We start from the raw sequence: 18,260 nt of genomic DNA on the forward strand, positions 1-18,260 counted from the left end.
ACTGAAGAATCTGCAGGACCTGAAGGATTTTTCTGAAGAACAGAGCTCAGTTTAACTGCTCAGGACAAACAAGGGACTCATGAACAACCATCACAAAACAAAAAAACAGTTGTAGATCATTCAGATAACCACACACAGTATTGAGAATCAATGGTTCACATACTTATGAATGGGATTAATCTTGTGGATTATATGTAAACATATTTTATGTAAAATATCTTACTCAGGAGAGTACTAAATAAAAAATAACATGCATTTTGTATTATCTCCTGTATTTTGTTAAAATTATTCACATTTTCACAGATTCTGCAAGTGGTTCACATACATTTTCTTGCAACTGTGTGTATATATATATATAATTTTTCCCTTTTCATGGAAATGTGAATAATCTCAGAACCTCCAGCAAGTTAAGGTCTTTTAATGTCCAACTCATGATCTAATTAATCAGTGTCGACACATGTCTGCCAGTGAAGCCATTTAGTTTCCTATACAACCTCTCATTTACCTGAGTAAACAGATTGCAAAAGAGTCCGCTGAGAGCTCATCTGTAACAGCGTGCTGACTGGTGCTCAAACATCTCGGACCCTTTTGTTTGCAAAGCAGATTTTTATTCAAATTTTTCTGCAATGTCAAAAGATATTAAATATCTAGTGCTGGAAAACTATATCGGTGGGAAGTTTGTACCATGTTCCAAACTAATAGACTCTTTCAACCCGTCAACTGGAGAGGTTTATTGCAAAGTTCCAGACAGTGGACCTGAGGAGGTGAGTTTTTTCTTGATATTTCTCTTTTAATCTCAGGTTTTGTTAAATATTTGAAGATGTCACTTGTGCATGATCATCTATCCTCTGCGTCACTATAGATATACTGTCTTGAATGTTCATCTGCATGCATATTTTGCTAGTTGAACATGTTCTTTCTAGTGTAGTAAAAAGTGCAGATTTACCTTTAACAAATATTTAACTACTGACACCATTATTTGGTTGAAGACACAAATTCTAAGTAAGTTTAGAGTAATGTTGCTTGCAGAGTCGGGGTAATGTACCTTTGGTCTCATATTCTCGCTGTAAACACATTGGTCATAAAAAAAGGTTGGGAAATGCTCAAGGTCCAATGTCTAATGATTAAGCCAAATAAGCTGGAACTCCATAAGAACTCATATGGGTCAGTGGAACAGAAGTTTATCTTTTATTTTTTTTAATATTATATTTTTTGATCATGAACCAAAAAGATGGCCTTAGATAACTTTTTTTTTATCACGACATCCTAACAATGGCCAATACAAAGCAAGACATCCCCCTTCTCAATTGTGAAATGTATTGACTGACCTTTTCTCAATGGTCATAGGTGGATGCTGCAGTGAAGGCAGCCAAAGAGGCCTTTCCTGATTGGTCAGCTAAGAGCCCAGCAGAGAGATCCAAAGTACTGAATAAACTGGCAGACCTGATAGAGGCACGACTGGAGGAGTTTGCCCAGGCTGAGTCTAAAGACCAGGGTAACACACTTGAAACACTACAGCTTCATAGTACAGGACACACTAAACAGGTTAGACTAAAGAAGTTCAAAGGACTTACTACTGCACAATAGACCAAAGGTAGACAGAATTAAAGGGATAGTTCACCCAAAAATGAAAAGTTGATGTTTATCTGCTTACCCCCAGGGCATCCAAGATGTAGGTGACTTTGTTTCTTCAGTAGAACACAAATGATGATTTTTAACTCCAACCGTTGCCGTCTGTCAGTCATATAATGTGTGTGAATAGGAACTCCATCTATAAGAGTCAAGAAAACACGCACAGACCAATCCAAAATTAAACCCTGTGGCTCATGACGGCACTTGATGTCCTAAGACACGAAAAGATCGGTTTGTGCAAGAAACTGAACAGTATTTATATCATTTTTTTACCTCTAAAACACCAACTGCGTTCAGCACTCGGTTAGTGAGGTCTGATAGAAAACTCATTCTCATTCGCACTCATTGAAGTATAAGCGCGAGACATCACTGTCGTTGTCAGAGCGCGATCAGACCTCACTAAGCGAATGCTGAACGCAGTTGGACATAGTGGTGTTTTAGAGGTAAAAAATTATATAAATACTGTTCGGTTTCTCGCACAAACTGATCGTTTCGTGTCTTAGGACATCAATGTGTCGTCACGAGCCACAGGGTTTAATTTGGATTTGTCTGTGCATGTTTTTTGACTCTTATACTGTAAATTGTGTTACCATTGACACACATTATACGACTGACAGAATGCAACGGTTGAAGTTGAAAATCATAATTTGTGTTCTACTGAAGAAACAAAGTCACCTACATCTTGGATGCCCTGGGGGTAAGCAGATAAACATAAAATTTTCATTTTTGGGTGAACTATCCCTTTAAAGTGAATCAGCAATGTACTTTCTAGTGGTCAACAGATCTTTTTTTTTCAGTAGCCGAAAGAATATATAGAGAGCTTAGTGGCTGATATTTTTTATAGGCTAAGGCTATATACTGTGTGTGTATACTACTGTTCTATCTATCTATCTATCTATCTATCTATCTATCTATCTATCTATCTATCTATTGTCTGTCTCTCTGTCATTCATTCCATCCATCCATCCATAAAAATTTATTTGACACTATATCAGTTTGTTACTTTGTGTCACTGAACAAGTTAATTTGGTTTTATTCAGTTCTTTATAGGGCTCTTAAAGCATGAAATGGACTCATTTCTTCTTCTCTTTTTTTCCAGGGAAGACTATAACTTTTGCCCGAAATGTGGACATTCCACGATCAGCGTACAACTTCCGTTTTTTTGCTTCATCTGTCCTGCATCACACTAATGACTGCAGTCAGATGGATCACATGGGCTGTCTCAACTACACCGTACGCTGTCCTGTAGGAGTGGGTATGTGTCAGTCTGTACATACTATTACTCTCTATTGTAAACCAATAGTTTATGTATGTTAAATTTCCTGTCTATAGCTGGTCTTATAAGCCCATGGAACCTGCCACTGTATCTCCTGACCTGGAAGATCGCTCCGGCTGTTGCTACAGGCAACACTGTGGTTGCAAAACCTAGTGAAATGACCTCAGTCACTGCCTGGATGATGTGTCAGCTATTGGAGGAAGCTGGTGAGGGATTTGTGTGTGTATCTGGGACAGATTTGTTAATTAGCCCTTTTCAGGGTACATTGCTATCTTTAGTTTTTTCTTAATACTGGCATACATTTTACATGACATCTGAATCGAGTAAATGCATCATCTAGGCTTTCCACCCGGTGTGGTCAACATGGTCTTCGGTACGGGCCCACGAGCCGGGGATGCTTTGGTGTCTCACCCTGACGTGCCGTTGATCTCATTTACGGGGAGCACGGCTACAGCAAGACTGATAACAGAACGCAGTGCGCCATATTGTAAGAAGCTTTCATTGGAGCTTGGCGGGAAAAACCCGGCTATTATATTTGCTGATGCTGACATGGAGCAATGCATCAGCACTACTGTACGATCCAGCTTCTCCAATCAGGTGAGCTCATGCACAGCTTGACCAATATATTTTCATATAGCTTCATCAGTTGCACTAATTGCTTTCTGTTGCAAAAAAAAGAAAAAAAAAAAGTATGCCGTTACTGAGCTCATCCAATCAAAATCCTGCAGTGTCTGCATTGGCATTTGGTTTAAACGGCTTTAGCCTAGTGCAGAATAACTACAATCAAAAATTGTCTATATAGTATGAATACTGGGTGTAAAATGTCACTTGTTATGTTATATTATGTTATATTATATACTATAATATAACATAATATAATTAATATAATATATATAATAATATAATAACCAGTGTTATTTTAGTATTATTTACCTTATTATACTTTTAGATAATATTTTAATTGTATTATATAATAACCAGTGTTATTTTAGTATTATTTGCCTTATTATAGTTTTTGATAATATTTTTAATTGGAATATAATATAATATAATATAATATAATATAATATAATATAATATAATATAATATAATATAATATAATAACCAGTGTTATTTTAGTATTATTTGCCTTAGTATAGATATAATATAATATAATATAATATAATATAATATAATATAATATAATATAATATAATATATATATAATATATTATATATATATAATATAATATAATATAATATAATATAATATAATATAATAACCAGTGTTATTTTAGTATTATTTGCCTTATTATAGTTTTTGATAATATTTTTAATTGGAATATAATATAATATAATATAATATAATATAATAACCAGTGTTATTTTAGTATTATTTGCCTTATTATAGTTTTTGATAATATTTTTAATTGGAATATAATATAATATAATATAATAACCAGTGTTATTTTAGTATTATTTGCCTTATTATAGTTTTTGATAATATTTTTAATTAATATAATATAATAACCAGTGTTACTGTAGTATTATTTGCACTGTTATAGTTTTTAATAATATTTAGGGGCCAAGCCCCGAAGGGGCTGTAGCCCCTATTGTAATTGTACGTTTTCCCTTTTATTATTATTATTCTTCCTCCCGAATGGGAGTCTATGGCAGCCCTATCAACGGAACATGAGAAAATGATGAAATTTGGCACACTTGTAGTGATTGTCATGTCTAGAAATCTGACCAATTTTGGAGTCTCTAGGACCAACTCTATAGCGCCACCACCAGTTCAAAAATTCACTATTCTAAAGGTTATAACTTTTGAACCATTTGCTCTAGAAAAATGTAATTTAGTACATCTGATTCATCTCATTATGCTGATGCTACTCAACATCTTACATTAAGTCTCCGCCCATTACAGTAGCGGCCATTTTGAAAAGTCCAGTATTCTGTTTTTTCGCTACTCCTCCTTCAAATTCTGTCCAATTTTGTACAAACTTTGATCAGATGATCTTTGGACTGAGTCGCATAGAAATGACTGAACAGATTTTTTTCATTCATCTTTATTCAAAAGTTATAATGTCACGAAGTTAATGAGGTCGACCCAAAATTAGTATAGAGGCTGTATCTTGGCCAAAGTTTGAGCAATCAAAACAAAAATTGGTACGCTTCATCAGGACCACGATCTGAGGGTCCATGCCAAACTTGGGAACAGCGCCACCTACAGGTCATGAGATATGAAAAATGGCTATTTTGGCCAATAACTTTTAAACAGTTTGTCAGAAAATCAAGATATTGGTGTCTATGGATTCCTTGGATCATGCCGAATCCGACGATACCGATTCTGGCAATATTGGATGAATCATGTGTCCGCCATTTTGAATTTTGTCATTAATTGCTATATCTTTTAAACAATTTGACATATCTTTACAAAAATTGGTACGTATGACCTTTAGAATGTCCTGAAGGTACCTGAGAAGTTTCAGCACAGCGCCACCTACTGTTCCACAGATGTAATGATTATTGCAAAAACTCTTATAACTTTTGAAAACACTTTCCAAAATGTGTATGCTTTATGTCATTTTATTCCCTGGCTTATGCCGATTCCGACAATGTGTCATTTGTTATTTTCCTTAAATGTACCTGTCTGCCATATTGAAGTGAATGAAAAACAGTTTTTTCGCTACTCCTCCTACAAATTTTGGTCAATTTTGTCCAAAATCAGCTCAGATGATCTTTGGACCGAGCCGCATAGAAATGACTGAATGGAATTTTGATATTCGCTACTGTTCCCGAGATATTCATCTCTGATTGTGACCTTGCTTGTGTTTGTTGTCTTATGTTAGTTAGCTTAGCATGCTAATTGCTTAGCATGCTAACCAGTTGTCATTCTTTTTAATATGGCTCTTCAGCTATCAAGTTAGCCATGAGCTTCATTAGCATTAAGTTAGCTTAGCATGCTAATATGGTTAGCATGCCAAGTAATGCTTTTTTTTGTAAATTCTTTCTTACACTAAAAGGTTTCTTCCACGGCAGGTTGAATATGTGTCATGAAGTAGCTCAATGTGTAAAGCCAGGTACCTGAAGAGCCCAGTACCCAAAGATAGCGGGTTCGAATCCCGTGTGGAGGGGTTTTATGAAAAAGTGTGTTTTGATTCCTTTATTGCCTCTTGGATTAGAAATAAATGCTTTTTGTTTCATGCTGTGTTCATTTTCATCTAAGCTTCTGTACATTCTGAGATCATTCTCGCCCATAATTCTGAACCAGCTGTTTCATGTTTGTTCATTTTCTGCTGTTTTTCCTCTTCCTGCTCTGTATTGCGCTACAATTGAGCTGCAGAATGATCTAAATAAAGTTATTAAATATAACATTCAGTGCAGTTTTATTAAAATTCTTCATTTTAAGTTCATTTTCACATAATATGAACTTCGGCATGCCAATAATCACAGTGGTAATGAGATGTGCAATGGACGCTGAACCTGGAGGTCGTGGGTTCGAATCCCGTGTTGGGTGGTATTATCAATTGTGTGTAAATATATTCCTTTTTTATCCAAATAATATAATATTTATTCCTCTTGAATTAGATACAAGTATTTTTAGTTCATTCTGTGTTCATTCTACTGAACTTCTAGATTTTCATTTCATTTCCACCTGTCCTTCTGAACCAGCTGTTCTTGAACATTCATTTCTGCTGTTTTTGCTCTACCTGCTTATTGCGCTACTGCCCCTTTGGGGCTTGGCCCCGAATTGCTGCTTGCAGCTATATTTTTAATTGGCTTTTATGTTTCTTTTTTTTTTTAGTTTACATTTGTAATTTTTTAACATTTTTTAGTTTTACTAATTTTTCATCTAATATTTATATCATATTTTATTTCAGCTTTATTTCATTTAGCGAAAAAAAAACGTTTTTTAAATAGTTTTAGTTTTAGTTAACTAAGTTAACTAGTTGCTGAATTAAACATGCAACATATTGGAGTAATAGGAAAATGTTGATTATACTGTCTCAAACCTTTTTTAATGGGATAACACCATGTAGTTCCATTTTCTGCCACACTGTGGCGCTCAGAATACATACATTGTTAATACGGCATTGTACATTGTGTTCTCACACTCTTTCTCTCTCTTTCTCTTTTTCTCTCGCTCAGGCCTTCACATCGCGCACACACAAACACATCATCGCTGTCCTAATATTTAAAGAGTCCATATATAATTAGTTTACACAGCCCAGTGATAATTGTGATATTTACTTAGGAACTTATTTGCATCTTTTATCTCTCCTTTCTCAGGGAGAGATCTGTCTCTGTACCAGCAGAATCTTCGTTAGAGCGGAGCATTTACCCAGAATTCCTCACTCAGTTTTGTGGAGGCGGCTCGCCTGTGGAAAACTGGCGTGCCCTCTGACCCCTCCAACGACAACGGAGCGCTCATCAGCAAAGAGCATCTACAGAAGGTCCGATGATAATCACAATCATGTTTCTATTGATATAACATGCGCTGTTTTCAATGTTAAGTGTATGTGTGGGATTAGTAGAAGTAGATATTTCACAGTCTTTATCTCTCTCTCTGTTCATATAAAATTATATTTCTATATTTACAATGCTTTTAAAATATCTAAATTGCCTGCTAACTCCTACAGGTTAAAAGTTATGTTGCTTTGGCACTGACAGAAGGTGCGCAGGTGCATTGTGGGGAGGGTGTGGACAAACTGACCCTTCCACAGCATAATGCGGGTGGCTATTTCATGATGCCCACCGTCATCTCTGGAGTAAAAGACTCCTCCGCATTGATGCAGGAAGAGATTTTCGGTCCTGTAACCTGTGTGACACCCTTCGATGAAGAGGAGGAAGTGATATCACGGGCCAACGGCGTACGCTACGGCTTATCCGCCACAGTGTGGACCCGAGATGTGGGGCGCGTACACAGGGTTGCTAGGAAACTGCAGGCCGGGTTGGTTTGGACCAACTGCTGGCTGGTCAGAGATTTAAATCTTCCATTTGGTGGCATGAAACACTCTGGCATTGGTCGAGAGGGGGGAAAAGACTCATACCACTTCTTCACAGAGGTTAAAGCCATCACCATCAAACACTGAAGCAATATATGCAGGGATAGTGAATCACTCTGTGATTCATGTGTTATTTCAAATCTGTGTATATTATATAGCAGAAGCAATCAGACATAATGTGACTGGGAATAAAGTTCATGAAAACATGCTTCATAGTGTTTTTGGTGATCGAATGTGGGTTAATCATTTTAGTGGTCTTAAATGGTCATATTCCTTTAACCAGTGTTAAATTTTATTGCTTGCAAGTTGGTGTTTCATAGCTTAGAGACTTAAAGGGATAGTTCACCCAAAAATGAAAACTGTCATCATTTACTCACCCTCAAGTTGTTCCAAACCTGTATGAATTTCTTTCTTCTGCTGAACACAAAAGAAGATATTTTGAAGAATGTCGGTAACCGAACAGTTTATGGGCCCCATTGACTTCCATAGTATTTTTTTTTTTTCATACTATGGAAGTCAATGGGGCCCATAAACTGTTTGGTTAACCATATTCATATTCAAAATATCTTTGAATATGAAAAAAGAAAAAAGAAACTCATACAGGTTTGGAACAACTTGAGGGTGAGTAAATGACAGAATTTTCATTTTTGGGTGAACAAAAAAAGACGCAAATGAATTAGATCTGTGACTTGATTGAAGACTTTTCTGTCTTGGAGTTAAAGGAACACTCCACTTTTTTTGAAAATAGGCTCGTTTTCCAACTCCCCTAGAGTTAAACAATTGAGTTTTACCGTTTTTGAATCCATTCAGCCGATCTCCAGGTCTGGCGGTATCACTTTTAGCATAGCTTAGCATAGTTCATTGAATCTGATTAGACCGTTAGCATCTCGCTCAAAAATGACCAAAGAGTTTTGATATTTTTCCTATTTAAAACTTGACTCTTATGGCAGCAAAGTTCCTTGATTATTACGCCGGAATGAGAGTATGAGATCCATATCGGCCCAAGAAAATTGTAACTTTTTATCTTCCGTTGGTCTTAGTACACAATGTAACTACAGAAGAGTCAAGTTTTAAATAGGAAAAATATCGAAACTATTTGGTCATTTTTGAGCGAGATGCTAACGGTCTAATCAGATTCAATGAACTATGCTAAGCTATGCTAAAAGTGATACCTGCCAGACCCGGAAAATCAGCTGAGTGGATTCGAAAACGGTAAAACTCAACTGTTTAACTCTAGGGGAGTTGGAAAACGAGCCTATTTTGAAAAAAAAGTGGAGTGTTCATTTAAAAACCTGAGAAGCAGGAGGGCTCCATTTGCTCTTTATTTCATCTCATGCTGTCTAGGAGAAACAATTGAGATATCAAAGAGATCTTATACAGGTTTTTAGATCCTTGGAAATGCCATATCTGTGCAAAGATTGGGATTAGGTCGGCAGACTCTTGAGTGTTACCTTCCCGCAGCTGGGTGCATGTATTAATGTGCTGTTTCCAAGAATTATCAGAGTGTGGGAAGTGACTCTGACACATAACACAACACACACACACACACACACACACACACACACACACACACATACATACACATTTCTGCAAAAACTGTGCCCCAGAATGTTTCATATGTGTCAGAACACCAGCTCAAGTGATGGACTCAAGACAGATAAAAAAAAAAAGACCTTTGTGTTGTTCAAGTCTCTCTGGTCCTCAGGGTGAATCTCCAGTGCCTTAAAAATGGACACTAACAAGCAGATGGCTTCCCACAGTCATGGAAAACCATTAGGGAATTTAAAAAATGTGATTTCCAGGCCAGGAAAAGTCATGGGAATTATTGAAAAGATTCATTTATATGCATTTAAATACTCTAAAGTACTTAATTTGCTGTAGATTATCTCTAAAAAAAAATAGCCTGGACTCGGTGTTTGAAAAAGATACAGTCTACGTGTCTGTTTGGAGCAGGAAAGCACAAGCTCCAGCAGTGATATCTTGCATCTATATTGAAAGGTTTTCTCAGTTAATGAGGGGTGTGTGCACGTTTGTGTGAAAAAATGAGGGAAACTTGTGAATGTGTTCAGTCACGTCTCTGCGTGTTCACATAGCATCCGTGCTCAAAGGGCAGAGCCCTCACTGGCAGCTTTTATTTTGACTTGACCACAGGCAATGCCCTGGACCACCCTGTGTACACACACACATGTTGGTGTACCTATCATTATGAGGACAATCCATAGGAGTAAGGTTTATATGCTGTACTGTATATTCTATCCTCCTACCCATCACAGAAACCTTTCTGCATTTTTACATTTTAATAAAACATTGTTTAGTATGTTTTCAAGCCATTTTAATTACGCTGACTCAGGAAATGTCCTCATAGACCACATTTATGTTGTAATACCAGTGTAATACCCATGTTATTACACAAATTTGTGTCTAAGTCATACAAAACAAGCCATATTTATTTTTTTAAAGTTGTCCTTAAAATTGGCTTCATCTGAACAAATAACTAAACACAAATCAAGCGCTAAATCTGAAGAAGAGGTACATAAAAAGTTTTTTATAGTGTTAGTATTATGGTTAGTCTATAAAAAAACCAGACACCAATGGCATTTTCCCATTAAATATCCAGATAAACGTGTGTGTGTGTGTGTGAACCGAACAGCAGGTCATATCAGGGCAATTTTCCGTTGAGGGCCTCAGTGGGTGGAGGGCTTCTAAGGCTCGATTAATATTGCTGAGTTGTGAGAAATATCACAAGTGTAATCAGGTTGAATAAACTTCACTCTCTCTCTCTGTTTCTCCCCATTCATTAATTTGTCTCTGGTGTGCGTGACCCAGGAAGAAAATGGCGGAAGATCACGTAGCTTGTAAATTTCCTGCAAAAGAAAAAAAATATGGAATACGTGTATGTGTGTGATTGTGTCTGTACCACCCATCCAGTCCAGCCTTCTTGCCAACAGAAGAGAGGAGAAGGGTGGGAGAGAGAAAGAGACTGCACAGAGATTGCTAATGATCACTGCAAATAGTCATTAACAGGTGTGGATATTTTGGTATTGGATTGTTATATGACTTTACATCTCAAAATTGTGACTTTATATCTCACAATGTATCTTTAAATCTCAAAATTTGCTACTTTATTTCCCATTCTTGGTTTTATTTCTCACAATTTGACTGTTGGACCACAAAACCAGTCATAAGTCGCATGGGTATATTTGTAGCAATAGCCAACAATAGGTCAAAATTTGATTTTTTTTTTTATGCCAAAAATCATTAGGATATTAACCCGTTTCACCAATCATTCTTACATATTCGGGTCTTTATCGACCCGGATCTATATCTAACACGGAAGGATCTCTACCTGTCGTGATAATATAAAACTCCTCTGATATTAGAGTAACAATTACAGAAGAATAAAATAAAGTGTATTTTGTTACCTTTTGGAGCTTGAAAGGTCTCAGTTTGAGCAGATGTTTTATGCCATCATCACTGTCCTCGTCAGAGCTCATTTCCCAGTAAATTCAGCAAATAATGGGCTAGTTTTATGTTTGAGGTCACGAATATGAGCCCATTCGTGATCTCAAACATATTCTCAGAACTATATAATTTTCAACATCTTCAAAATCAATATTTCGATCACTAACAGCTTCACCAGATCCATCCAGTGACAGTTACAGTCATATTTGATTGCGTTCAGTACTCGCTCTGCAGTAAATCGCTGAGCCATTTCATGTTTCTCTTATTTCGTTTTAAATGAGTCATCACTTCAGCATTGTGTATCAGAAGATTGCCACCTTGTGGAATAAAGGTGAATTGCACTTATTCTGTCATCTAAGATTCAATTATTGTCGTGCAGAAAAAATATACGTACACTCACACACACCTCGGGTCGTTTGCGACCCTATACAATTTTTACAAAAAAAATGAATACAAAAATAGGCAATCTTTTACAATTTTATAAATTTTTTTTCTTGTTATATTCTTTATAATGAATTGATTGAGGAATACCAAGAAGGTTGATGTCTAACTTTAAAAAATGAACGAGGAGGAGGGTAGTGAATGACGTCCCAGGTCACTAAAGACCCGAGGTATGCATTTAAGGGTTAAGTAAAGATCATGTTCCATGAAAATGTTTTGTAAATTTCCTACTGTAAATAGATAAAAAAATTATTATTGTGAGTGGATATGCATTACTAAGGACTTTATTTGGACAACTCTAAAGGTGATTTTCCTCAATATTTTGAGTTTTTTGCACCCTCAGATTCCAGATTTTAAAATAGTTGTATCTCGGCCAAATATTGTCCTCATATCAATAGATAGCTTATTTAGCTTATTTATTCAGCTTTAAGATGATATATAAATCTCAATTTCAAAAAATTGACCCACTGGTCCAGGGTCACAAATGATCTTATACATCACAATGTGTCTTTTTTATCTAAAAATTGCAACTTTATATCTCTTAAAATTGTGATTTCATATCTCACAATGTGACTCTATGTAACAACGTTTTTATATCTCAAAATCTGTGACTTTATTTCTCATATTTTTATATATCACAATTGTGACTTTATCTCAAAATGTGCTACTTCTCATAATTTTTGGCTTTTGTTTCTCACAGTGCATTTTTTTTAAAAAAAATCTTACAAATAATAATCCTATTAATCTTATACAGTTTGGAATTTTCCTGTGGAATTGGGCTATCTTATAGTATAAATAATTATTGTTGTCTTGTCACTAAATATTCATTTGTTTATCTTTAAAACACGCTTGAATTTGTTCCAAATCATCAGATATGAAGTTATGGTACCTTTGAAACCTGTCTGATATTAGTTTCCATACATTTGTGAATATAGACATGACCTTACTGTCCAGATTTCTGAAAGCAGCAGTTATGAACCTCATGTCTTGCCTGTATGTAATCTATGCCCACAGAATTACACAAAAATCTCTATTCTAAATGTGTCCATCGCCAGTTTGTTTATTAGATATTTTGTCTAGTTTGATCATGCTAATGATATGGTTATGGCGCACAGATTAATTTAACACGTTTTACTATATTTAAATCCATCCCATCGATATTTCCCATCACAGTTAGCACAGAAATTGTAAATAAATTGTGCTGATTCCATGCTGGCCTACACATGACTCTGGACTTATGTAATTGTGTGTCTGTATTATAAAATGTAAGTTCCACGTGACACAAATGAAATGCCAAAAAATAGACAGATTTGGGTCAGACAAGTCAAACATTAATGATTATATATTTCAACATGTGTTTGTGAACGTACGTGGATTTAATCCGGGCAAACATGAGCTTTTAAAATGTGTTTTTCCATAATGCTGTGTCAGGAGACATTGTGTTTATATAAGAGAGAGCTTGACCCTTCCAGTTCTGACATCCTCCTTCATTTATCAGTCATACGGGGGCCGTAGTTCCCAGTCCTCCTCAGCATGACCACAGGTCTTGTGACATGCTCTGTGGCGTCGATGCTCAAATGAATCCAAGTGTTGGGTCACTTTCTGCTGACTAGTGTTTTACCATTTAACCAGATGGTCTCACTCCATGGAAACAACACACACTACACACACAGCAACAGAAATGACAATACACACACAGACGCATTTTTGTATGATGATGAAATCATGCTCAGCATTCTTCTTTTTGTATCTGGGTTGAATTTCTAAGATGAGAGATATATGTGAGGACACAAGGACTTTATGGAATTTAGATATAGAAATAAAGCTAATAGAAATACCAAATCAAGTGTTTTATTCGCCCTTATAACAGCTAGAGGAAATGTTTGGGAGACGTAAAGGGTTAGTTCACCCAAAAATGACAATTCTGTCATCATTTACTCACTCAAGTTGTTCCAAACCCATATGAATTTCTTTCTTCTGCTAAAAACAAAAGCAGATATTTTGAAGAATGTTGGTAAGCAAACAGTTTCTGGTCCCCATTTACTTCCATAGTATTTTTTTCCATACTTTGATACGCACTCCAAAACACTGATTTGAAACAAAAGATTCGTAAAGCCTCGAAGCTTCATGAAGCAGTCTTTTGAAATCGGCCATTACTAGATATTGTTGAATAAAGTCGTTATTTTGTTTTTTTGTGGGCACAAAAAGTATTCTCGTCGCTTTATAACATTAAAGTTGAACCACTGTAGTCACGTGAATTGTTTTAAATATGTCTTTAGTAGCTTTCTGGGCATCTGAAAGTGTAAATTAACTTTCTGTCAATAGAGGCCTCACTGAGCCATTGGATTTTATCAAAAATATCTTAATTAGTGTTCTGAAGATAAACGAAGGTCTTACAGGTTTGGAACGACATGAGGGTGAGTAATGACAGAATTTTCATTTTTGGGTGAACTAACCCTTTAAAATGTCTCAATTAAATTTCCATGTAATCTCACTATTTTCTAGGAGAAATAATTGAGATCTTCAGCATTGTGGCTTTATTAAACCACTTTGACTTCATAAACATTTTACTGCCTTTCATCTGACTCAAACCATGATGACAATAATGGTCAATTTCGTCATATAATTTAATAGCATCTGTCATCCTTCTATGATGTTTTTCCTTTTCCTTCAATTCTTAAAGAAAGATAAAAATTAACAAATGAGATCATTGTTGACATACAGTAAGAGCATAACCCTATAAAATGAATGTAGATGCTATACCTCAGACCATTTGGCTTTGAATTAGATGTCAATGATCTCATTGATGTTTAGGAAAAACATTTTAGATATTAAAAAAAGATGTTTTTCTTCAAAGTCTTTTCTACTCATTACCTGTGCATTAATTGAATCAGTTTAGTGTAACTGCCCATCTGACACAAACCATGATGACATGATCCATAATGGTCAGTTTCGTAATTTAGATTTTACTTCTTTGATTGCATCTGTTATCAAATGTTATCATCCAGAAGTGTCCCACGCAATTTAAGTGCACCAGTTCCACACAAACATTTAGTCATGTGACATGAAGTCTCTCACACTAAGTTAATCACATGAAATTACATCTAAACCCATCTATCACAGTTCTACGTCAGAGTGAATCAGCATATGCAAGACTGAGACGCCCAGTCAACCTCCTGAATGCAACTCAGTTGTTGGACCACTGACACACTTGTAATGAATGGATATTTGTTCTGGATGTGTAAACAATGCAGGCAATTATGATGAAATGATAACGGCTTGTGCGTAATTCCCATTGTTGATAGGGGAAGTTATTGCGGCGGTTTAAGGAGTTTGTGATCCTTCAAAGAATATTCACAGAACGATGATGAACTATGGAATTAACACAAACATAATTTTCTGGGTCTCGCTAATAAATGCTTGTGAAGAAATACAGGCAGACAGTTAAGTCCTCTCTGTGAATTGGTTTACGGTGACACACCTCCCTTAACATTCCCTTCACACACACAGACACAAACCCACCCACTGCAAACAAACAGGTGACTGGCTGACCTTGTCCTAGAAACCGAGTGCGTCATTGCTTTTATTTACATTTTCATCTGGGCCAAATTCACCATGGAGGGGAACACGTTTCTCCAATATTCAGAATAACGGTCAATCGATATGGGTTTTCGAGTGGCACATTCTTAAAGGTGCCATTGAACGTTTCTTAACAAGATGTAATATAAGTCTAAGGTGTCCCCTGAATGTGTCTGTGAAGTTTCAGCTCAAAATACCCCATAGATTTTTTTTAATTAATTTTTTTAACTGCCTATTTTATGGCATAATTAGAAATGCGCCGATTCATGCTGCGGCCCCTTTAAATGCTCGCGCTCTCACGCCCACGGAGCTCGCGCTTGCCTTAAACAGTGCATAAACAAAGTTCACACAGCTAATATAACCCTCAAAATGGATCTTTACAAAGTGTTCGTCATGCATACTGCATGCACGCGTCAGATTATGTGAGTAAATTGTATTTATTTGGATGTTTACATTTGATTCTGAATGAGTTAGAGGCTGTGCTCCGTGGCTAACGGCTAATGCTACACTGTTGGAGAGATTTATAAAGAATGAAGTTGTGTTTATGAATTATACAGACTGCAAGTGTTTAAAAATGAAAATAACGACAGTCTTGTCTCTGTGAATACAGTAATAAACAATGGTAACTTTAACCACATTTAACATTAGCAACATGCTAACGAAACATTTAGAAAGACAATTTACAAATATCACTAAAAATATCATGTTATCATGGATCATGTCAGTTATTATCGCTCCATCTGCCATTTTTTGCTATTTTTTGCTGTTCTTGTGTGCTTACCTAGTCTGTTGATTCAGCTGTGCACAGATCCAGACTTTAATACTGGCTGCCCATGTCTAATGCCTCAATCATGGGCTGGCATGTGCAAATATTGAGGCGTACACCCCGACTGTTACGTCACAGTCGGTGTTATGTTGAGATTCGCCTGTTCTTCGGAGGTCTTTTAAACAAATGAGATTTATATAAGAAGGAGGAAACAATGGAGTTTGAGACTCACTGTATGTCATTTCCATGTACTGAACTCTTGTTATTTAACTATGCCAAGAGTAAAGGGCACCTTTAAATGATTACATTTGACCTTCCCAGTTTTAAATGTTTGGATGTGTTTTCATTAACTTTTTCTGCCTCTCCTATGCAACACAACACTATTATTTACAGTTTGCTTTAAGTAGTTTGTTGACTGTAAACAAGGGATTCACAAACTTTTTCATCAGCCAAACCCTTTTGATATGAAGTATTTACTTGAAGTAGAGAAGTAAATACCTTTGCATGCTCACAGTTCTCTGATGTTTGTTAATGGTTATATGACAGGCAGGTAAACAAAATATTTCATCTTTGTTTTTTATTTTGATTGTTTTTATTTATTTTTATTTTATTTATTTTTATGATTTGATTACCATAATTATTCACTTCATCAACAGTTCAGAAACCCTGTTTTAAATGATTATTTTGCTTCTTATATGGTTTGTCCATTACAAATGATCAAATGATAAGTATATGATTATTAGATGGCTAGAAACAAGAATATTAAATTGTGTAAGCACATTGAACCAAGTCCAAATATTAGAAATAATCAGTGGAGGGTCATAATCCCTGTAGGGAAAAGTGCTAAAATGGCTTATCCTTTCTTATTTATCATCCTAAAGTCAAGTTTTATTGCTCAGAGGTTGTTCTTTTATAGTTCATAAGAGTTTTTAGTTACAGTTTAGGCCTCATTTCATTATAGAAATGAATGAGATAATTGTAGACAGAATATTGTGGATAGCTCAGACCATGGCTTTAAATTAGATGACAAATGTTTGAGTTATTGAATTAAAAAAAAAAAAGATTAAGTTTATTTTGCTCACCATTTGAGATATTAAAAATATCTCCTGTATAATGTTTCTTTATTGTGCATTTTTTTCTTAAAGGATTAGTTCACTTCAGAATGAAAATTTCCTGATAATTTACTTACCCCCAATCATCCAAGATGTTCATGTATTTCATTCTTCAGTCAAAAAAGAAATTAAGGTTTTTGAGGAAAACATTCCAGGATTTTTCTCCATATAGTGGACTTCAGCAGGGATCAATGGGTTGAAGGTCCAAATTGCAGTTTCAATGCAGCTTCAAAGGGCTCTACATGAACCCAGATGAGGAATAAGGGTCTTATCTAGCACGATCTGTCATTTTCTAAGTATAAAGTATATACTTTTTAACCACAAATGGTCTTTTTGCACTGCTCTGCGATCCGACACGCATTACGTAATCATGTTGGAAAGGTCACATGTGATGTAGAAACTCCATCTCATTTTCCCCTCCAACTTCAAAATCGTCTGACATTGTTGTTTTACCTTTTTTTGGTAAAGATCGTTTGGCTTACTCTAAACAACTCCTCGGTACTTCCGCCTATGTCACGCTTGACCTTTCCAACATGATTATGTCATGTGTGCAGATCGCAGAGCAGAGCAAGAAGAGAATTTGTGGTTAAAAAGTATATACATTTTTCATTTTTTTTAGAAAACGAAATCGTTTCGCTACACAAGACCTTTATTCCTCTGCTTAGATCATGTAGAGCCCTTTGAAGCTGCACTGAAACTGCAATTTGGACCTTCAACCCGTTGATCTCTGCTGAAGTCCACTATATGGAGAAAAATCCTGGAATGTTTTCATCAAAAACCTCTTTTCGACTGAAGAAAGAAAGACATGAACATCTTGGATGACATAGGGGTGAGTACATTATCAGGAAATTTTTATTCAGAAGTGAACTAATCCTTTAAGGCCTTTCTTACACATTGCCTGTTAATTGCACTCAATAAGTTAAGAGTAATAGCCACAGAACTGAAATACATGTTTAGATATTTTTGTACTGGATGACATTTCTAAAAAAGTCTTAGAAGCATT

The 18,260-nt window shown here is 35.7% G+C and overlaps 1 protein-coding gene across 1 annotated transcript; it reads left to right on the plus strand.

The window, feature by feature from the left end:
• Positions 1-510: 510 nt before the first annotated feature.
• Positions 511-8,105, plus strand: aldh8a1 (aldehyde dehydrogenase 8 family, member A1). The gene is given in 9 exon segments (XM_048179082.1): positions 511-764; positions 1,348-1,495; positions 2,732-2,887; positions 2,965-3,114; positions 3,249-3,505; positions 7,182-7,217; positions 7,219-7,251; positions 7,253-7,345; positions 7,532-8,105. Coding segments are annotated over 9 exon segments (1,464 nt in total). The 5' UTR covers positions 511-626; the 3' UTR covers positions 7,985-8,105.
• The last annotated feature ends 10,155 nt before the right edge of the window (positions 8,106-18,260 follow it).

This window comes from Megalobrama amblycephala, linkage group LG24 (genome assembly GCF_018812025.1).
Source record: "Megalobrama amblycephala isolate DHTTF-2021 linkage group LG24, ASM1881202v1, whole genome shotgun sequence".
In the NCBI taxonomy this organism is placed as follows: domain Eukaryota; kingdom Metazoa; phylum Chordata; class Actinopteri; order Cypriniformes; family Xenocyprididae; genus Megalobrama; species Megalobrama amblycephala.